This window comes from Megalopta genalis, chromosome 2 (assembly GCF_051020955.1).
Source record: "Megalopta genalis isolate 19385.01 chromosome 2, iyMegGena1_principal, whole genome shotgun sequence".
Taxonomy (NCBI): domain Eukaryota; kingdom Metazoa; phylum Arthropoda; class Insecta; order Hymenoptera; family Halictidae; genus Megalopta; species Megalopta genalis.
The window spans coordinates 20,355,059-20,378,783 of record NC_135014.1 but is presented as its reverse complement, the minus strand read 5'-3'; the positions used below and the strand labels follow the sequence as shown (position 1 = coordinate 20,378,783).

The 23,725-nt window shown below is 34.5% G+C and overlaps 1 protein-coding gene across 1 annotated transcript; it reads left to right on the top strand.

Moving 5' to 3' along the window:
* Positions 1-978: 978 nt before the first annotated feature.
* Positions 979-22,759, top strand: LOC143258905 (mitochondrial sodium/calcium exchanger protein). The gene is made up of 9 exons (XM_076519438.1): positions 979-1,029; positions 2,788-3,005; positions 7,003-7,355; positions 13,924-14,004; positions 17,003-17,192; positions 19,377-19,738; positions 20,847-20,965; positions 21,070-21,223; positions 22,389-22,759. Exons 1-9 carry the CDS (start codon positions 979-981, stop codon positions 22,757-22,759), a joined length of 1,899 nt encoding a protein of 632 aa, XP_076375553.1.
* Positions 22,760-23,725: the final 966 nt, after the last annotated feature.

The window sequence follows — 23,725 nt, the reverse complement described above, 5'->3', positions numbered from 1 at the left end:
GCACAATAGAAGACCTTCATATAAATTGGTGCCTGAATACCTGAATAAAGGACGCATATTAAAATTTGTACTCTTAAATGTCAGGATAACAAGCATTCATTGAAATTTATATTTAAATGTCTCTATTGAAATCTTTCGTTTATGTCGAATATTATAACGTAAAATTGATTTATCGTCTTTTGTGCGTTGTTATCAACTAATCCGTTACGTCTTGTAGCATTATCGAATAATCGTTTATGTACCGCGCCGTTTTTGTGTAAAGAATAGAAATTTCTCATTCAAATTTATACATAATTGTCATAATAAAAGACTTTTATTACAATTTATATTTATATATAAAAATTGAAAATTCTTATTAAATATCTATATGTCATAATAAGAAACATTCATTTACGTTTGTATTTAAATGTCAGACTAGAGAACAGTCGTGTTCAGATTCATATTAAAATGCTAGAACGACAAATTCTTATTAAAATTTCAATATCATAATAAAAGACTCTTATTTTTATATTTATATTTCAATATAAAGATAGAAGACTTCGAAACAGATTTATACTAAAATGTCAGAATAAAAGAGTCTTATTCACATTTACAATTAAAATGTTACAATAAAAGGTTCTTATTAAAATTTACATTTATGTATCATAATAAAGGACTATTACATGAATTTATGTTTCAATGCCATAATAGATGACTCTCTTAATAGAAGACTCAGATTTATTCTAAAATGTCAGAATAGAAAGCATACTAAAATTTATTTTTCAATTTCATACTGAAGGACTTTTATTTAAATTTATATTTGAATGTCAGAATTCTCTTATTAAATTTTATTTTAAATGTCAGAAGAGAAACGACTCTGATTCAATTGAATTTTTGAATATCGACATAGAAGACTATCATTGAAGTGAGAAGTATAAATATAGTAGTATATATAAAAATATTGTCATTTCGCTTTGGAAGAGTAATCGGTGCCTATCAATGGCATTGTTGTCTCCGTTGTTAGTCGAGCATGGCTTGGAATCGACAGAGGTACACATGCCGGTGCAATTCGATTGTAGAAGCCATGCTTCTCCGTGAAACTCTCGAAACTTTGCAGACCAGAAAATATCGTTGTTAAATGTTCAAGAGCGAAACGAGAACCGAGTCCACGTCCTGCCAGGTAGCCGCAGGTATTATGACAGCCGAGGTTGTCGCAGTCTGGAGACTTTAACCAGCGGGGTTGGGCTGAGAGCATACCCTAAGCGTACAACTACAATTAATAGTACAACGTGGAAAACTTCAACACCCCGGAGTCATGTTCTCCCGGCGTTCTCGATCGAGAACTACGCGTCGATTATTTTCTCGTGCGAGCTGTTTAAATCGGGGAAAATATTTGACAAAAAGTTTCGGAGCTCTTTGATAGCTTTGGGTAAAGAAATTAGAAATCCAGCTGCTCGTTTCGGTCTAATTAGTTAATTCTTAAATTTGACCAGCAGGCCGGCTATTAATCACTTTGACTGGCAATATTGGAGATTTTAGAATATCGAAATTTCAGCAAATAGAAATTGGAAAATCTATGATACTGGCTGTGAGACTTTTAAAAAATTCTTGCCACCAAATTTTAGTAAACTATGTTGCAAATCGAAAGGTACTTGTATCATTCGTAGCTATAAATCTCGGTTTTACAATGTAAGATATAATAAGATATAAGATATTATGTAAGATGTAACAATAACATTTATATTATCATTATAATTACAGCTTTAAATAAAAAGTTTAAACAAAAACTTATTTCATAATTAATACAAAAATAGTACTAAAAAGTCTAATTTTGTTAACTTTATATCCGAATCTTTTAAATAACAACATCAAAAGAAATGAAATTAGGTGACTTGTTAGTACAATTTCTATTGCTATTGAAAGATATATTACGAAGATTTGATTCACAAATTATAGACTGTTAAAAAACATCGATTTTGAGCAAGTGTCCCGAAACTGTCCGAAGTTCTCTGCGTTGAATATCGTATCGGCGACAAATATCTCTGTTGACGTTCGGTAATGAAACAATAGATGCGTTGATCTCAATTCTGCGTGGCTTGGGTTATCAATTTAATTATTAATTAAATCGTGATAGATCAGACAGAGGTTACATGCGTGCAGGACTGTCAAAGTATTTTATGAGACATGGACATCTACCGATACGCGAGGTACCGTTCATTTATAAAATACTACTATTTACACAAAATGTTACTTCATTCTGATTTGCAACGTCTGATTGTTGTTAACCTAGCGTCGACGTTACAACCAGATTGCGGGTCTTCAAGCAAAATAAAAGTTCTCCAAGACGATTGTAAACGACAGAAATGAAATAGAAATGAATTGTTTCTTCTAATAATTTCGATAAGTTGCAAATAGTGTAACAATATTATTAAACTGTTTTCATGTCTTCACAATTATGAAGTCGTATAGTTATACGTTTGTAATATTCGCAATTAACTACAATGCGGTATAGTAATAATTAGCCTGCGGTTTCTGTGTATATATGAACGAAATAAGTGCATCCAATGCAACGGAGTAAAAACATTTAAGGAATTTGGAAATAATATTGTAGTAAATCAATGTCAATGAATTATATCTTACAATTGGTGCAGACAATTTTGCATAAAAATCCGCAGTCTTGTAATTATTATTACTAAATTACGAAATTTGGTAATAATAAAACGGTAAGTTTTTCCATTAATTCTAATGAATATAGCTGAGATAATTGTAACAAAAATTGTCATTAATTTTGATTGTGTGTTGTCGCAGGATGATTGCTCTTACGTTTGGCAGATACCTGCTGCAGATCGCTGTCAATGGGTGCGAAACACCCATGATTGCACCACGGATTCAGTGTTTCAGTACACTACGATCCTCTTTTGCCACTTCAGTTCTGAGAACATGGCTCTGTTCGCTTTTGGATTGATCCTCATGATACTATGGCTACTGTACATGTTCCTGATACTAGGAACGACAGCAGACAACTTGTAAGTCATTAGTAGATCGTGAATCACTATCCAAAATATTCAGTTGGCGAAGCAATTGCGTGCATTTGGTGAAAAGTTTGCAAAATGCAACTATCTTCAATTTAATTGTCTAAAGCAGATGCTGACACATTTACCTCAAACTGTACCCAAAGATTTTGTTGATCTAGTTCAGTTGGCATTCTTAATTGGAAACAACAAAATGCTCTAATGTTTCTAATAATTTATATTTCATCTATCTGTTTTTATAACGAACGCACACAGGCCACAGTCTATAATCGTTATATTTAAAACAGACAATAGAGAATTCACTAAAATCTGTATCTCTAGACAAAAGTTTCAAGAAATTGGAAACCACAAGAATTTCATTTTCCGTGCCACTGGTTTGTATAAACTAACCCGATGCCGTGGTGCAAAACCGTAAATTCGCACCTCCAGGTGAAATCGTTACTTTGGGGATTTTCTGGTTTTTGTAAAAATTTAGTATACACTATTGTTTAATGAAGCGAATGCTTTAAAAACGCCGGATAAAACCGTGAATTCGCACCTCCGCGTGGCATCGTTATTTTTGGGATTTTCTGTTTTTTTTTTTCGTACAAATTTAACGCCTACTATTTCATAATGAAAAGAGCGCTTCAAAAAGTTTCTAGATTCGTTGCATGATTATGAAATTTTATGCATAACACATGCTGCGTCATAGAAATCAGAGGTTCGAATTTATTTGGATTTTGCGGGATTTCGATTTTAATACAACTATAATACGATCATAATATAATTATGATACAATATAATTATACTACAATTATAATACGATACAATTATAATACAATAGAACGTCTGAATAACAGAACGTCGAGATTAGACAAGATTAAATAATTGCTAATTTTTTAAACATACTGCATTAAATCCTTACTAATTTTGTTTCAATTTCCTCAAAATCCGTAATCGTTTCTTAGATATACTGGATTAAATTCTTACTAATTTTGAAGAGATAATAAGTTAAATTCGTGCTAGTTTCCTAGAGACACTAGATCAATTCCTTATTAGTTTCCTAGAGATGCTAGATGAAATCCTTACTAGTTCTCTGGAGATACCAGAGTAAATCCTTGCTAGTTTTCCAGAAATAATAGATTAAATACTTATTAGTAGACTATTGATTTTATGCATTTGTAACAAAAACGAGTTGAACAAATAACAAAACAGTAAACAGATTTGAGACATTTAAAAATAGTGTTGACTACTTTTCAACTTATTAAAATGGTCAAGAAACGAAATAAATATCTATATAGCATGTCTTGTAATTAGCAGTCTACTTATTAGTATTCTAAAGATTGTACTACTTTTCTAGAGTTACTAGCTTAAATTCCTACTAATTTTCCAGAGCCACTGGATTAAATCCTTATAAATTTTCTAAAGCCACTATATTAAATCACTACTAATTTTCTAGAACTACTGAATTAAATCACTACTAATTTTCTAGAGCTACTGAATTAAATCACTACTAAATTTTTAGAGCTACTGGATTAAATCACTACTAATTTTCTAGAGCTACGAGATTAAATCCCAACTAATTTTCTAAAGCTACAGGATTAAATCACTACTAATTTTCTAAAGCTACTAAATTAAATCATTCGTAATTTTCTAGAGCTACTGGATTATATCCCTGCCAATTTCCTAGAGCTATTATATTAAATCTTTATTAGCTTTCACAAGAAATAGTGTTGCATAAGGATTGCACTAGCGTAAACTACCTATTCTGCTATACGAAAATTCCATCGCCTCACAGGAAAAGATCTTTATCATCTTAACAATGTAACACAGAGCACATAAAACCGTTGACGGTAGATTTAGTGTTTAGATTCGCGTTTTATCCGACTGCGAAGAAAAAGTAAGGAGAACCGGATAGTGCTTGTTAATAATACGGCCATTGCAAGAATCAGATGTCTATGATCCCCCATAAAAAAAAGGCTAGTGGTACCAGAGACACGTCGCGTAAAGTCTTTTACTGCAGAATTGTGTTCGGTAAAGGGTGAATGATGGTTCATCCTGTGCGTGAGAATCGGCGTATCCTCACGCTGGGACCGATTCAACTTTAATCCAGACGGCCGAAGGAGTTTTATGTCCGTCATTAAAAAGAAACGTTTCCCGCAACGCGGTAGATAGACGCCGCCTACCCTAATAAAAGTCGAGCATGTTGGCGATAATAATACCACGGTTGCACCGCCTCTGACAGTTCACATAATTTTACCGGGACGTAAGCACCTGTTACCGGTAATAATATTCTTATTATTGCCGGACTACTATTGTCAGCATGATCGAAAAGGTACGAATACGCCTCTCTGCAAAATTAATGGAGCATTCTTTGACCGTCAAATTGTTGATGTCGGAATCGCTGCATATTGCAGTCTGCGGTGTATGAAAATCGAGGGATTGTTGTTCGATTTTTAAGTAATTGTTTGGTGATATTATCTATCTATAAATAAACTATACAAGGTGTCCCAAAAATGTCTCCTAATCCGGAAATGGGGTGTACCTGAGGTTATTTGAAATAACTTTTTTCTCAGCGAAAATGATTAGTTTACGAGTTATTAATGAAAGTCAATGACCAATGAGAGGCGAGATCAACTGGCGTGAGACGGTCGAGCCAATGAGCGGAACTGGGCTTCGTCCGCCTTCGCGCCAGCCGAACTCGTCTCTTATTGGTCACTGTTTTTCTTTAATAACTCGCAAACAAAACCGCGGATTGCATTTGTGCTAAGGAAAAAGTTACTTCAAATGACCTCAGGAAGCCCCCATTTCCGGATTGCGAGATATTTTTTGGGCACTCTGTATACTATATAAGATATAAAGTCATTGACTAAAATTAGTCGTCCACCTTTTATGACGGAATAACTATTTAAAAATTAGTTTAGCTCACTATACGATGTCTAAAAAAATTGTTGCAAAAATTGCATAAGGTCATCCGAATGCCAACATATTAGTAACAATTTAATTCGTTTCTCACATTGGCTAGAACTATAGTACAATTGAACGAGTTTACTATTCTCACTAAAATGACATGTTCACTATTAACCAAATCTGTCTCTTCCTATACTGTTCAATTTTCCTATTTCGGTGGAAAAGTAGATGTGACTCAATATTGATATAAACAATTATAATTATTAGTGATAAGACAGATTGGGTACCGGTTGCCGAACAACCCTAAAAACTTTGGTTGCGTTAAGACCCTATTTGTTTATCTTAAAAAACATCGATTGGCTAACTAATCTGCACATAATTCGAATCAGTGTAAAAGATGCTATCGAAATGCATATTTTCAGAATTTCATCTGAAAAATTACTAGCACTGTTGATCTTCGCCTGAACGCTTTCCCTTGAGTTGAACCGAACATATTTTTGCCTATTGAAAAATCTGCGCACACCAGAAATGCGTGAAGATATATCTATATATAGTATAGTATATAATAATATCTAGTATATATATATATGTGGCGGCTACCTCCAGACCCGCCAGTAGAGGGCTCCTCTTCCCGCTAGTAGCCGATCCGCCTCGATCCGTATATATACACCGAGACTTCGTCCTACCCTTACGTCTAAGGCAAGGGCCCGCTAGGATAGCCTTACCGATGAGTCCTCTATTGACGTCCCCGGACGAAACGTCTCCCCACTCCTTTTCCACTTCCACATACGAACTGCCGCCAAATATATATATATACCCCGGCAGAAAGAATAGATATAACTACATCTATTATATATATATTATATACATATCTATTATATATATAGATATAGTTATATCTATATATATATATATATATATTTACTAATATATATTTACTAAATATATTTATTACTATATAAAAAAAAAAATATAAATAGTAAATATATATATTACTATATATATTTACTAAATATATTTATTACTATATAAAAAAAAAATATATAAATAGTAAATATATATATTACTATATATATTTACTAATAGTATATAATAGATATAGTTATATCTATTCTTTCTGTGAACGCAGCTTCTGCCCGTCGCTAGCGGTGATAGCTGAGATCCTGCAATTGTCCGAGAATATAGCCGGGGTGACGATACTAGCATTCGGCAACGGTGCTCCTGACATCTTTACGTCCATCGTATCCGGCAGCGACGAAGGGATCATAATGTTCACGGAACTAATCGGCGCTGGTGTCTTCGTCACGGCCATGATCGCCGGTTCCATCGCAGTCGTCAAGCCATTTCGGGTCAACTTGAAGCCACTCATGAGGGATGCCTGTTTTTACATGCTGGCCGTGTGCTGGATCAGCTACGTCGTCCGGGACGAGACCATCCAGCTCTGGGAAGCAATAAGTACGTGCACTATAGCTAGACGTTCTCTTATGGTCCGGCATTTGCAGCCAAGCACAAAATCATACGGTGCCACAGTCAGACCTCGTCACATTTCTAACGACACTGTTTGAAATATAACATGCTGTTTTGCTTCGTAATTACAGTAATTTTTCCCTAATTCACGCTCAGATTGCGCGCGAAAATAGACAATTTGGGAAGAGGAGATACGATTATTCAAGCCTCGCGGCACGTTTTTATAGTCGTTGACAAGACGCAAGGCTCAAATAATCGTATCTCTTCTTCCCAAATTGTCCATTTTAGTGCGCAATCTGAGCGCGAATTAGGGAGAAATTAGTGTACTTCCATGACTGCAATCACTTTTCAGACAACATTACTTGAAATACTATTATTACAAGTTATTTTATTTTGTAATTATTTCCATGCCTCTGCTGTCACTTTTCAAATAATATTAGCAAAAATACTGTTTCACATAACATCTTATGCCTGTAACTTTTTTAAACATAACATTATTTGACATAATATTTTAGATAACATGTTATATTATTTCGTAATTATTTCGATGACTCCTATCACTTTCTGATGTAACATTACTTGAAACACTGTTAATTTCACATACAATATATGTAACACAGAACATATAATTTTATTTCATAATTATTTCCATGCCTGCAATGAATTTTGATGTAACATTATTTGAGATACTGTTTCAGATAACATCGTATGCTGATAAGTACTTTTGACATAACATTATTTGAAACATTATTTCAGGTAACATTCTTCGGGAGCAAAAATTTCAAACGTTTCAACGTACAAACTCTTCCATTTCTAAGGAAAGAACCGATCTTTCTTCTAATTTATCTGAATACCAATAGCATTCTCCTTATTTAAAATACGATGAAATCACGGTAAAAAATTGCAAATCAACTTTTACGATGTTGTAAGACAGAGAGGGAGAGAGAGAGAGAGAGAGAGAGAGAGAGGGAGAGAGAGTTTCTCTTTGCAAGATCTCATTACAGCAAACATAAAAACATTTTTCAACTCCACAGAAAAATATGAAAAGTCAGGTTTAAAGCTTCTCACGAAAGAAAATGAGTCGAAGATCGAACTGAAATATCTGGAATTTAGAAAGTGCACATTTCAGATGGGATTTTATAGAAATTGTTAGTTCTTGTTAAGAATTTATCCACTGGCAATAAAAAAAATCAAATCATTTTAAAATTGAAAATTAACTGTTGAAAACTTCTTAAAAAATTATTCGCGAACGTTAATAATTTCATTCACAAATTTGATGGAAAATCATCGGCACAACGTGTGTATTTATTTGTTGAAATTAACATCTATTGAAATAAAAACATCCATTTTTCTTGCTTATTGGCTCCTCTATATGCTCCTCTTTATATCGAACAACTTTTTCGAAATATTTTTTTTATAAATCATGTAGTTTACGAGAAAAATTAATGTGAAAGAATTAAATGGCTCACTTTGCACAGCTCAATCATTAAAAATCCTATTAACCCTTTGCAATTTAATGGAATTTAAAAAAATTTAAAGGAATTGTCACGAAACGAAATTAAAATATTTCTGTTTTTATTGAATATATTTATATAAAAGTGATAACAGAACAGATTAACAAAGTAATGCTAATATTAAATGAAAATTGGAAAATATCCTTAGTTGCAATGGAATTAACAACAAAAGTCATGACATAATTGAAATTATTATCAATAAAATTTGCAAACTATTTAAATTCCTTTTTAATATTGTTTATCTCCTAATAAATCATTATAATTATAATAAGACAATTTTAGATAGAAAAGAAAAGCAACAAAATTGGCAAATTTCGGTGATAATTTCTTTTTTAACAGTCGGAAGAAATTTATATGGTTGTTAAACATTTAAATACCCGCCAAATTCGAGTTTCGCGCAGAAAACGTTTCCGGACTCGTAATTTCCACTGTAATTTCAATTCTAAATTGAATGTTCACCAGTGCAGTATTTCGCAGTCTCGTTTAGTTAATTTTCCCTTATTTATTGTCAGGGGAACTGTGTGTGTGGAAATCCTAATTCCGAAAAAGAGAGTTCCGAGTTCGTCCCGCGTCCTTAGTAGCAATTGGCGTGTATCATAAACCCTCGCGCGCGGCAGATGTGAAGGCTCCGGTCTTTGAAAAGGTCCCTGAAATTAGAAGGTGTAGCTCTCTTGCAGCGAAGTGGCCCGAGGAGAACTTGCAAAGAAAATTTAGTTTTCCTCAACGAAATCTCTGTTTGGAAAAACACTCTTGTCAGGACTCTTGTCGGCACTTTACCTCTGTACGACGTACAGTTCAGAGGCAAAGGCACGTAAACGCTTGCACGGTAGTCGGTTAATCTCAACATGGAGACAGGAATGAAGTTTCTGCCAGAAATTTTTGCCTTTTGATCAATTTTATTACTGACTTATTGTTAATTATTCTTCATACTCTATGCTGTAATATAATTGCTTACATCACTTTCTTGGCTTTAGAAGGTGCTCTAAATCTCATTTCGAGATCATTTCTTTTTGTTACTTAAGACTGAGAACTTACTTGATAAGACCGAGAATTTATCGCAATTTTAATTAATTCAAGGAGTTGTACTTGTTGGTTTTAGATTAAAATATTATTATAAATTATTTGTTTCTTGCTATTTGGTCCTTTGTACGATTTCTTTCACAGCCACGTTGATTGGCACTTCTTTGTAATAAGTTCATAGATGAGACAGAAAATTTATATCTATTGCATGCCAAATTTTTGCTTTAATGTTTAAATAGTTTTAATAAATGATTCGAATTTTATTTTGATCTAGAGGAAATGCATAGCATCTATATCAAATAAATTATCTTCGAAATCTTAATAACGAGTCTGACACGTTGTTGCAAACGATTGAATATCGATTCTTATTGCAGAGAAATATTCGAAATATAAGATTATGTAATTTTATTTATTATATTATGTTACCAGAAATATATTTCTTAGATCGAATATTTTTAATCAGGATTAATACTAACGAATAAAATTTTATTCAACACTATCGAATAAATATGCAATCGAATATAAATTTATCCAAATAAAGAATTATATTCGAAGAATTAGCTAGAATAATTTATAACGAATAATGAAAAATTGTTTTCTTTCCTAGACTACTCCGCGGGAAATATTATTTAAAAAATTTCGTTTCATCCGAATAGAGAAAAGTGTTTGAATTTTAGGGCCGAAGTGTGCACTGCCGGTAATTTTGGCCCACATCCTAATGGCGCATCCGGGTGTCCAAGGATTAAAAGCCCAGGATGCATAGGTCCCCGAGGATCTGACTAGAGTAGAAGTTTCCCATTTGGTGTTCGATACCTAATCGCAGTAGAAATCGAGGCTTGTCGATAGCTTGTCACGTAAAACAAATTGATCGAAATTGACCGCCTCATTGTCACAATAATAACGTAAAGTGCACCATCACATTCTGCAGAATCGTACCAATAAAAAAGTATATAAATAACCATAGCTAGTGCAACATTAATCTCATCCAATTTTAAAAATGATTGACGTGCGTTGCTTTATAACAATGACAAGGTTATTTTTTCGACAAGGTAATTTATTAAAACCTTTCACCACTTTTATTATATTTTTTATTGTATGCTCGATTAAATAGACTTTATTTAAGATACCTCTTGTATCCATATTTCGAACAATGAATTTTTGCACGGTATATCATCATTTTATCTGAATTGTATTAAAAAAATGCAAAAAATCTGTATTTGATAAATAATAGAAATTCAGAATGGTTTGTGGTGATTCAGAGAATAACATTGTAATTTTTAATTTAAAAATGATCAACTGTTCATCGTTTTATAATTCGTTTGCTTCGTTATAATTAATAAATGCATAAAATCCACAGACGACAGATTAAGAAGTGAATCTACTTTTAACGTTCGTACACATTTCGGTTTCTCCCTGTCGTACGAGCGTATGTAAGACTGTATTGGTCTCCAACATAATCTGAACACATAATCGTACCCCGTCATCATACAGACTCCACTAATTTCTCCGCTCTCGAAATCCAAGATAAGCACGATAATCCCGCTAAAACGACATTCACCTTTTCAACGCGGCAGCGACTTGTCAAAGCATTCATATCCGCGTGCAGTTTTTCCTGGCCGCAGGATTTCAAACGCGGCAGCACAACTTCAAAGATAGATACAAACCTTTTGAAACATTATACCGGCGGACTTTAAATGAAATTCATTTCATCGGAATAGCACGGCGGAAATGAGGTCCCGCATTCGGCACGAAATTACTCGAAAAACGCTCGCAGGTGGACGGATAATGCCCGGCAATCGAATATGTCGTGCATGACGAAAATGAAAAGTTTCGCCCGTGAGGAACCATAAGCGGGCGGTTTAATTCGGCAATAACAATAACTCCGGGCCGAATTTAATTAAACGAAGCCGCGATCTTTCTGCCGTTGCGTCGGTGTCCTCGCAATCTGCCGTGACCAGCCGTCGAAATTCCTGGCCGTGGAAAGCTTCCGGGAAAGCCCCAGCCAGTTTAGCCGAGCGCGGGATCGATAAAAGAAAATTTCGATAGAGGGATAACAATTAAAGCCGCCCAGCGAAACAATTAAAATCCATTTGGGAAGCCGCGGTCAATTAAACGTGCCGCGACTTGCGCGCTAAGTGGAAGCAAAGGAACGCGGGATCGAGTGAAATTGTTAGGGCGATACGCGGCTGATGAATCGTTTTTCACCGTTATGGACTTTAGAATGCGATTTATGCGAGTCGTTGACAGCTCCGGTGCTGAAGGTACAAGCCGCTCAATTAATGAGACTACTTCGATCGCACGTAGTTTACTGCGATTCTCGCTCGGCGCTCGAACGCCGGACGTTTTTGATCAAAATAGAACTCGCAAGGGATGATCCCCAACCCCTCAAAAATTCTGACACATTGGAAATATGCAGGGTGACCAAAAATTATGGAGTTTCCGAGAAATTAGAGAGTCCTGAGGTCATCCGAAGCAATTTTTTCCTTTACAAAAATATTCTCCCATTATTTTATCCTCTATCATTATATTTATATTTTCTCCCTCAGCACTATTTTCAACTCATTAAAAGTGTTAAAGATGAAGATCAATTTTTATTTAACTCGTATTTGTTGCAATCTGGGAAGAGAATTTTTTTTCATAAGAATTATAATAAGGCGGTCTAGTAGCAAGGCATACATTTTATTCGACATTTCTGCGTATTAAGTTTCGTGCAACGTTAAATGGTTAGCTTCATAAATGTACGAGTATCATTTATGAATATAAACATAACTGAAAATTACAATATAGATTGAGTCAATATAAAGATGAATATATATTGCATTAATAATTACAAGTATAAACCATGAAGTAAAATAATTTATATAAATATTTATTCAGGAGTAATTGAGATTTACATCGTTTTTCGATATTGATCGCGATGGGAATAATGAAAGCGAGCATCATTTTGTGCAATTTATATGTGAAATAAATGTATCAATATGGCGCATATATAAATACAATTTAGCCATACAACAAGTATGGCATAATTCCTAAATTAAGAAAGTTTATATCAGTATATTTGACGTTTGAAGTATTTAATATAATTTGTAGAATAATATGTAAAAATAATACTTAAATATATTAATGCAGTGTCAGCAAAAGTGTATTGTACATAAACGTTTCGTCATCATTGATGAAAATCATGTTTTTTCAGGTATTCGACTCATTAAACAATATGTATAAAAATAATTGGAAAGTGAACCAAAAATCATAAATTGTAAAAATTGATAGAAATGTAAACCGTAGATTACAAATTACAAGAATTGATACAAATGTTTGTTTATAGTTCATTGAAATACTTGATGTTTCTTATTGAAATCAGAGTGCAATGCACACACGTATAATTAGAAACTAAAAATATACTAAAAATCATAAATTGCAAACATTAATATAAATGTTTGTTTATGATTGATCATCAAGCATTTCATGCATCTTGAAGATTCGCAAATACAGTAAGAAAGTATTCATCTGAAACATAGAACTCAGAGAACAATGCACGCTCATATAATTAAAACATATATTAAAACTTATAAATTGTAAAAATAGTTATGAATTTTTGTGTTCATGATCGATCAAAGTATATCATGTTTCTTAAAGATGGAAAAGAATAAAATGAACAAATACAATTATAAAGCAAACTGAAAATTATAAATAACACAGATTAATATAAACGTTTGTTCACGATGGATTGATATAGATAATGTTTATTACACGTAAATTATAAATTGTCATGATCGCTATGAATGTTTGTTTACGATCGATCGTGACACATGACGCTTCTTGCACATCAATAATAAATTACAAAGATTGCTCTGAACGTTTATTTATCTTTGATTCGTGCAATGTGCGCGAATACAATTAGAAAGTGAATATAAACTAATGCAATTAGTTTGTTCATGATTGATTGAATGATACGATGTTACGAAAACACCGAGCACAAGGGGAACATAAAAGCGAAATACAGATTCGGTTTTCTGTTGCAGGTTTCCTGTTATGCTACGTAATCTTCATAGCGGTGGTGGTGGTGATGCAGATATGCGAGACCAGAGAGGAACAGCTGAGAAGTGGGTTTTCTTTTTCACGGTTTTCGTCGGTAGAGGAGGGTCAGCGTCAGAACCAATGGCGCGGTCGAAATCTTAACCGGAAGGAAGGCTTTCCGCGTTTCCGCACGATAAAAATGCTTTATACCGATTTCCTCGGGAAATTCATTTGAAAGAATAACTTTGCCCCCCGCCTAATTTAATTGCGGGGCTTTAACGCGGCCGCGATGTAATATTATTCCTGGAAATGAGAGTATGAAATTGGATAGAAATTCCGAACAGTAACAGCAACGCGGATAGTTATGCTTTAATTAGAAAGTCTGTATCGTTTGGCGAGAGTTACGCCGTATAAATTGAACGATAAATCGACTCAATGCACTTCTTCGTCGGATTAGTTGCGCGATTGATTAACCGATCGATACGGAGATATCAATCAGCATTAGTAACAACAGGCTTAATGATCATTCTCGTGAAAGCGAAGCCCGAATTTTTCAAATTCGGATATACGATCGAAGATCTTTTATGCAATTCATGGCATTCCACGAAGCAGGAGAAAGAAAATTCACCTTTTTTATTATCTTATCTCTTCCCATGACGAAACTTCTCTAATTAGTAAAACGGAATCCTTTCCGAGTTGAGTTTTTAAGAAATGATCCTTGGAAATGAGAAATTGCATGAAGATCCACAGATCCGAGATATTTATGCATTTTTATGGCAGTTTATGAAGTAAAAGAAAGCATTTGTTTGTATATTATTTTCTCTGTGTTTCTGATGAAACTTCTGATTAGTAAGAGAGAAGAATTTCTTTTTGAATCGAGTTTTTAAGAAATAATCCTTGGGAATGAGAGATTGCATGAAGATCCACAGATTCGTGATCTTTATGCATTTGTGGCAGTTTATGAAATAGGAGAAAACATTTACTTTTTGATATATAATTTCTATAATTATATATTGAAACCCAAGTATTAGATACAGGTTATGGATAAACACAAGCAATAATTAGGCTGCAGATTTTATGCATTTATGACATGCATGACTAGATGATGTACAAATCTGTGAATACGTACGAAAAATTTGAGAATATAGTTTTCAAATTATTAATATTCTTAAACGAAGAAACATAATTATATTTCATTTCTGTTTTCCCAAGATGACAAATGTAATTTCTATTATGCATAAGGTTTTGCAGTCTAATAACAATAGTAATCGCTTGCTCCTGTTTAATTGCCGTGTGCAAAATGTTCATGCAATGCACGAGGTAGAGTTGGGCAAAGAGAAATCTAATTAATAATTAATGATAACAACTAACGCGAAATCGTATTCATGATTAATGATTGAACATTACAACTAACGCGAAGTCGTATTTATTATTAATGATTACGCATTACAACTAATGAGAAATCATTTTCATAATTAATGATGAACGATTATAACTGGACTGATAATTTTATGCATCTATAACAAAGATGGATAAATGAAACGCAGCAGAATAAGTGCAGAAAATGAATTTAAAAATACTGCAGCACTACCTTTACTATGTTGACATTGTTAAAAGGAGAAACACATTTTTATCTAATTTCTGTTTTATATAAACGATGATGACAATGTTTATAATTAATGATTAACGATTATAACCACGATTATAAATCACGTTTACGATAAATGATTACGATTGCTAAATAATTCAGTAATCATAATTAACAATTAACTTTTTAAATAGTCAACGAAAATGTAACCAGTGGTCGTAATTAACTCAGTAATTATTAATCATTTCATGATTACTTAAAGTGATTACACTGGAAATTTCATATTATGGTGTGCACTATTAATTTCAATAACCACCAAATAAATCATTTATTTCGCAATTATTACAAATTACTGATTAACAGACTGTGGATTTTTATGTAAAATAAAAATAGTCTACGTCAATTGAATAGAAACTAAATAGAAAGATTTTTCTTTCTTTAATAATTTTATTAGATTGAAAATTGTACGATGAAATTTTTGAATTTTTTAATCTCTCCACTATTTTCAATTGAAACTACACATTTTGCTATAAATAAATAACATCCGCAGTCTATTAATGACTAATGACTAAATCGCGGATCTTCATGTAAATTAAAAATATAATGCATCCATTGCAAGAAACAGGAACTGCATAAATTTTCCTTGCGTTTCGAATAACTTTAACGGGTCATAAATAATTCAATCGAATCACGAAATGTTTGTAACAGCAACAGCGTTTCGTGTTTCATCCGCCCATTTTTGTTACAGATGCATAAAATCCGCCCTCCACTAATGACTTCAGTAATCATCAGTCATGCCAACAACGCACAATTTCTAGTCATTAGTCACCGTGTATTCTACCCACAATTAATATTCATGAATTGTTAGTCACTGTTACACAAACGATTCCTGTCATATTTCCGTTGATGCGCCGCGGAAATTTGACTGCGGCAAGGATGCAGCAATCGTGGAGCAGCGTTTATCTATTCACGAAATGTCAGCGGCGCGGACATTAAGTAAACTCGTGACATTGACTTCGGGTTTGCGTTCGCAGCTGCATTTACGACTTCATTGTAGAGCGATACGAATGTGGGGAACGTAGCGTCCCGCTTAGCCGAAAGCATCCGTAACTGCAGTTCATTAGGAGCAGAAGCACTCCCTCTTTGTGTCGATAAAACGACAAAGAGTAAAGTACTTACGTTCGAATGCTTCGAGCGTCTGTTTGACATGCAGAACGCGCCGGGGTTTTCCCTGTTCCAGCCCTTTTCAGCTTGCTTGTTTTCTTTTCCGTTCTCTCTCTCTCTCTCTTCTTCCGCCTCCTCGTCTCCTCTCTCGTTTTTTTTTCTTTCATTTTCCATGGTTAGTATGCAAGAGAAGTCAATCATTAGGCGTCCCGCTCGCGGAAAAGAGTAAAAGTATTTTCGAGAGGCGACCGGGGCTAAGGACAAAAGAGTTGCCCGCGCCGCTGCAGCTATCGATCCTTGCCCTCGAACACTTCCTTACGTACTTTTTCCAGACAGGATCCCAAGTGTATCGGATGCAGACGTCCTGCGCGCTTACTTGGCGAACGAGGACGTGGCCACGATTCCCAGAATTCCCCTGAGGCCACGCGCATATGGCCTACGGGCTAAGCTAGGTACGAATCCTGTTCACACGATTGATCACCTGCCCCACGAAAAATTCATTAAATTAGAGCCGAACATCTCGTTCCCATGAATCTTGCACTCGCCCCTCTTCAACCGCGTACTGGGATCTTCGAGAGGCTAACTTTTCTTGATGATACTTCTTAGGGAAGTTCGCGGAGTATCTTCATTAGAGGCCCTTCATTTTATTGAGTGAACTGGTCCGTTGGGAAGGGGATGTTAAACACTTACGACGCAGAGGTCAGAATTTTCCAGCATACATACTTGACTAACGATCATGCTTCCACGATTGATACCCAACTTGTGTTGACGATACTTCCTGGAGACGTTTGCGGAACATCTTCGTTAGAGGTCCTTCACTTTCATTAGCTAACCGGTCCTTTGGGAAGCGAATCGTAGACACTTACGAATAGCTGATAGCTTTTGAGGATACATACTTAGCTACCAATTATGTTTCCATGATGGGTCCTTTATTTTCGTTGACGTTACTTCCTTGGGAAGTTTGTGGACTCTCTCTCTCTCTCTCTCTCTCTTCATTAGAGGTCCTTCATTCTTCATTCATTTCTTAAGTAAACTGGTCCTTTGGAAAGGAGATGGTAAACACTTATGAAGCAGAGGCTGACAGTTCTTGAGGAGACGTACTTAGTTACTGATCATGTTTCCAGGATTGATCCCTAACTCTCTTGATAGTACTTTTTAAGGAAGTTTGCAGACTCTCTGCATTAGAGGTCCGTTACTTTTTTCAGTTAAGTAGTTCTTTCTCAAGGATGTGGTAAACACTTATAATACAGAGGTTAAGAATTTCAAAGGTTGTATTTTTTTCCTCGAATGATCACCTAAAATTCATTGAAGAGCCGAATGTCTTGTTCCCATGAATCTTGCACTCTTCAATCTTATGCTAGAATTTTAAAGATGATGCTAAGTTTCTAGATGACACCTCCCAGGGAAGTTCGTGGGCTATCATCATTTGGAGGTCTTTCATTTTCTTAAGTTAACTAGTTCCTTATGAAGGTTGCGATGTTCTGAATGGTATGGCATAAATGTGTATTTATGCTTGAGAGATGAACAATTTCTGAGATTACATACAATAGCGGTCACATACTTAAGGACACTTGAAGAATATAACATTTTTAAAACTGGACTAAATGGCCTGAATTTTTTTTTGCATGACAGAAGGACTAGCCTATTAGACAATGACTACATTTTTTTAAATTTTGTAATTACTTGGAATGACAGAAAAAATATAAAAAGCTCACGTTTTTACGAGTCATTTAAGTCGCTTAGTCCGATTTTGAAAATGTTATACTAAATATTGAATACAGCCGCCACTATACTGAGTTACAAACAAATTCATTAAAAAACCGAACGAATTTTTACGAATATTTTGCACTGGTCTCGTCCACGACATACTGGATTATTGAAGTCGCGAACTTTTCTTGATGGCACCACTAAGGAAAGTTCGTGGACACGCTTTATTGGAGGTTTTTTATTTTCTGAAGTTAACTAGTCCCTCGGGAACTGAATGGTAAACACTTACGCCAGGGAGATAAACAATTTTTGAGGCAACATAATAAACTATCCATGAAAAATCATCAAAAAGTCGAACTTCTCAGTCCCATGAATTTTACACTCGCCTCTTCAATCACGTACTGTGATCTTCAAAAGGCTAACTTTTCTTAATAAAACTTCATAGAGAAGTTCGTGGACTGTCTTTATTATAGATCGTTCATTTTCTTAAGTTGACGAGTTCCATGGGAAGGGGGTGGCAATCTCTTGTAATGGAAAGATAAACGATTTGTATATTCCTTGTTCAACAATTGAAAACAGCGTGTGGATGAGCCAGTGTGAATGATTTCATCATAGCTATGTATATGTATGTTTCACATATTTCTAAACATAGTTCTTAGAGATTAACGTTTGAAATTGTTAACTTCTTAGAACCAATTCTTTATCAGATGTAGCTAATTGTTTTAAACTGGAATTACTATCAATTGCAATTCCTTATCAGAGGTAACATGATAATAATTTTTAACTAGAGTTACTATAATCTCCCATTTTTTTATCAGATGTAGCCAATGATTTTAAACTAATGTAACTATTAATTGAAATTCTCTATCAGGTGTAATTAATAATTTTCACACAACTAGAGTTACTATTAACTGCAAGTCTTTGTCAGATGTAACTAATCATTTTCAACTAGAGCTATAACTAATTGCAATTCTTTATGAGACTTAGCTAATAATTTTAAACTAGAATTAATATTAACTACAATTTTTCATCAGATGTAGCACTAGCTACAGAGCGGAAAAGGGACGAGCTGCGACGTAAATCCCTAATGATAGAAGAACCACCAAGTTTAGATGAGATTGGCAGACCGGAAGGACTGTTCAAAGAATTTCTGTTCGATATTACTCCAATAGGCGAGGAGGATTGGGTAAACGCGAACCGGATCTTCAAATTCATTTTAATTATCCGCGCACCTGCAATGTTCGTGCTACAATTATTTATCCCACTTGTGAACACGACTGCCGCAAAGAAAGGCTGGTCCAAGCTGCTAAATTGCTTCCAGCTGTGTGTGACACCGACGTTCGCATTGTTTCTGTTAAACGGTTAGTCGTATTAATTGTTGCGACTTCTACGACTGCTGTTATAAATCGCCGCCACTAATAAAAGCTCAAGCTCTCCCAGACAGATTTTCAGGCGCCGATGAAATACGAGCGACCGCGTTCTTTTTTCTCCAATTTAATTTACAAATTACCGGCGTTTTACTCGCAATAAATTATTCGAACGTACCGCTTTTCATTTAGTGGAATTGCTGCATAAAGAAAGATACATCACTTTGAACCTCTTCTCTTTCATATTTCTTTGATATTAATTTAATTTCAAGCTGTATATTAATTTCATCGAATATCGAGCTGCATTAACTTAATTTAAAGCTAACGTTCGTTTAATTAAAATAAAATTTGATACATTATGCGGATCGTTTTTTTGAACACATAATATGTGTCCTTTATTTGTATTTGTTTCATACCGATTCCCTTTCGCTATTAAATTAATATAATTTAACTTGATACGTTTTATTCATTCAATTTCATTCTGAGCTGTACTATAATTTAATTTAATTTAATTTAGGGTTAAATCAATTTGATTGGACTATGATGATTGGACTATGAATGTAAATGTTACTGAATAATATTCGATTGTATAATTTATCTTTATTTGCAAACATCATTCACTAATAACCGTAGGATATAAACCTGCACAATAAAATTGTTCACTTTAGTTCCTCGTATTGAGTATTAAAATAATCATACATAACTTTTAAATAAAGAAATTTAATAACAATTTTCTATCGCTTTGTACGCAATACAAGTAAACAATTGTAACAATACGAATTACAATATTATGAACAGCAATAAGAACTATTTATATCAAGTAATTGCACCGTACGTTATCATTTCCAAATTGTTTCCGCATGTTCTCTCGAAACGTTTGAAAAATCGGTCATCTGAAAACAGCAGAATAAAATGTCATTAACAGCACTCGTCGAAATCTGTCGCGGACTATTCATTGATATCGCGTTGCGCAAGCTTGCCGCTTGCAAAAAATACGAATTTTAGACGATCTCTCCGGCGCCATTATAGAGGGCAAACACAGCGCCGAAACGATCCGATTAGTCAATTTAACCGTCGTCTCATTTTCACCCTTCTTTTGCAGTCTGGCACGGCCATATTGGCCCCATTCCAATTGTGCCGATATTCCTACTCGCCGGCACGGTAACTGGCGTAATTGTATTTCTTATAACCGACGAGGACCGTGTACCGAAGTATCATAATGTGAGCACTTTGCCTTCCCAGCGATTCCCATTGACCTTTTTGAAAACCGGCGGCCCTCGCGTAACCGCGTGCGATCCTAACGACCACCGACCAATTAATTCCAGGCTTTCGCGTTTTTTGGATTCTTGGCCGCCATGCTGACCGTCTATTTGCTGGCCTGCGAAGTGATGTCGGTCCTCCAATGCGTGGGATACGCTTTCAGTATATCGGACGCCATGCTTGGTATCACGTTCCTCGCGTGGGGTAACAGCGTCGGAGGTGAGTAGAAGCGATTCTGTCGATTACTGTGCTCTTGCCATAATTTTACTTATATTTAGAAACGACATTAGTAAATTCGATATATTGAATTTTTTTAATGATATCTGATTTGTAATTTTTATAACCGAACCGAAGCTTTAACTTCTCAAGACCCTATAAAATGCGGAAATTTATTCTCTTGATTTGTTCATAATGGTTTTACGCGTTTATGCTTTGATCTTGTTAAAAGAACTTGAGAAACACCTTTGCAAATGAAAATGAAAGAAATACGAAAAGGATGCTTTCCAAAAAACAAACGAATAAGCTGTTATATTTATAAAACTCGTCTAAATTACAGGAAAACAATGATATAATCGACTTATTAAATAATCAGTGGCCGAAATAATTATATAGGTTTATCTCATTTTTGTAATATAACAGTAGAAGATACCAATATATTATTCAAATGCTTTAAATTTAAAGCTGTTAAATTAAGTTAAAAGCTGTTTTCAATTTAAGCAGCTGAGAAAAGAGTTAATTGTAAAATTATCATAGCAAAAAGCCATCGATGAACTATGGAAAACACAACATTTCATCATTTTTATTCAAATCGATTATTTTCCGATTTAATTCCTGTCGAAACAAATTCTTATTCAAATAACAAATAACTTTTTATTCGAATAAAATCGGATAAACTGTTAGATCCAGATAAACTACCTAGATAAATTTTTACTCGACGATACCGAATAAAATTTTGCCCAACTCTGCTGCATTAAAATCAAAAAGTTGATATTGGACAAATATGAAATTCTTATTCGAACGATAGCAAATTAAACGTGCAAAACCAGTAATTATGTGATTTCGCACTTAAAGTTAGTGTCGAACGTGTCGTGACGTGGTTTATCGGATTGGTTTATCGAGAGGGTTAATTCGTCATTATTACTAATTATCATTATCAATTATTACTATTCGCTCTCCGAGTTCTAAGATTATTAAATTAATTACTATTTCCATCGCTCGTTCGACACGATTGTCGCTCGATTCGCGTATTCATCGCTGGTGAATTGATGTAATATTTCGAGAGACACATTATGCGTATAATGACCCGACTATAGCAGCGATTGTCTAAATAACACACCATTCGGTCGTTAACTAGTAATTAATACGCGGTGAAATCTGCTTACAGATATGATATCAAACATCGCCATAGCTAAACAGGGATACCCGCGGATGGGATACGCGGCTTGTTTCGGTGGCCCGATGTTTAATACACTTTTGGGATTAGGGCTAACTTATGGCATCGACGCGGCGAAGCATCCCAATCACCGAACGCGTATGAGAATGAGCGACATGGCGCCAGGTTGCTTCGTTTTCCTGCTCTGCTCGTTACTGACGACTATTATTTACCTGAACGTCACTGGTTCCGTGGCTCGAAAATCCTACGGCTACCTTCTCTACTCGTTGTATTTCGCGTTCATAATGATTCAGTTCTTAAGCGAGTTCCGATTAATCCATCCTCTCGGCACTGATCATCGGCCCGATGATAATATCGACTAATCTTGTCGCTGGAATATCGAGCGTTTTGCACACGTACACGTGCCAACGTTTAAAATGTAGAAGTATAACAAAGCTTGTGATTATAATAAACACTAAATTGTTGTATTGGACGGACAATAATATTGTACAACGATCAGGTCGCGAATTTTTAAGCTTTGTAAAAGTTTCCTGCACTTATTGCAAACAAAACAGGAATCATTTAGGAATTTGTTCTTTTCTTTTAGGAATTTTAGCTAAAAATTTAAAAATTATGTTTTCTGAACCTTCTTATCGGAGCCTGTAACGAAAATTTAATATGCATATTGGCAATTTTATCGAAATCGGTTAACGCATCGTCAAGATACAGCCACTGAAACGTGTAAAAATTACTTCTAACTGTAAATGTTAACAGCGTCAAAACAATGTCAATCGATTTCAATTGAACCTTCAGCGTGTATGCAAGTTACCGAAATCTACGAAATGCATTGTTTAAATTTTTGTTGTAGGCTCAGATAAAAAAGTTGAAAAGACAACACATCTTTGTTTTTTAAATTTTTGAGTAACTATCTAGTAGCCCTTTTTAAAATGTGTACGAATATTTTGTACACCGACTGTACCTACTTCTACCGACAGCGGTAAAATGATCGGTTTTTAAATAAACTGTACGTAATAAAATAATTTTACATTAAAATTACATTTTTCTTCAATAATTTACATATTGTTATTCGGATTAAAATAAAATTTATCATACGCCGCAATTTTTACAAATGGTGGCTCTCTCCAGTGGATATTTTCCTGGAACATATTTTTTACATGTATAACGCACGTTTGTGGTTTTATATTGTTTGCAATATCCAATTTGAAATATTTGCCGCTTTTTCAGAAATTGTAGTATATTGGTTCCTATCATAACTTTTTGTTTGTTGCCTCTGTGAATCTCGATATTCGATGCTATTTTACTATTCAACTTTTCAAACCAATATAAAG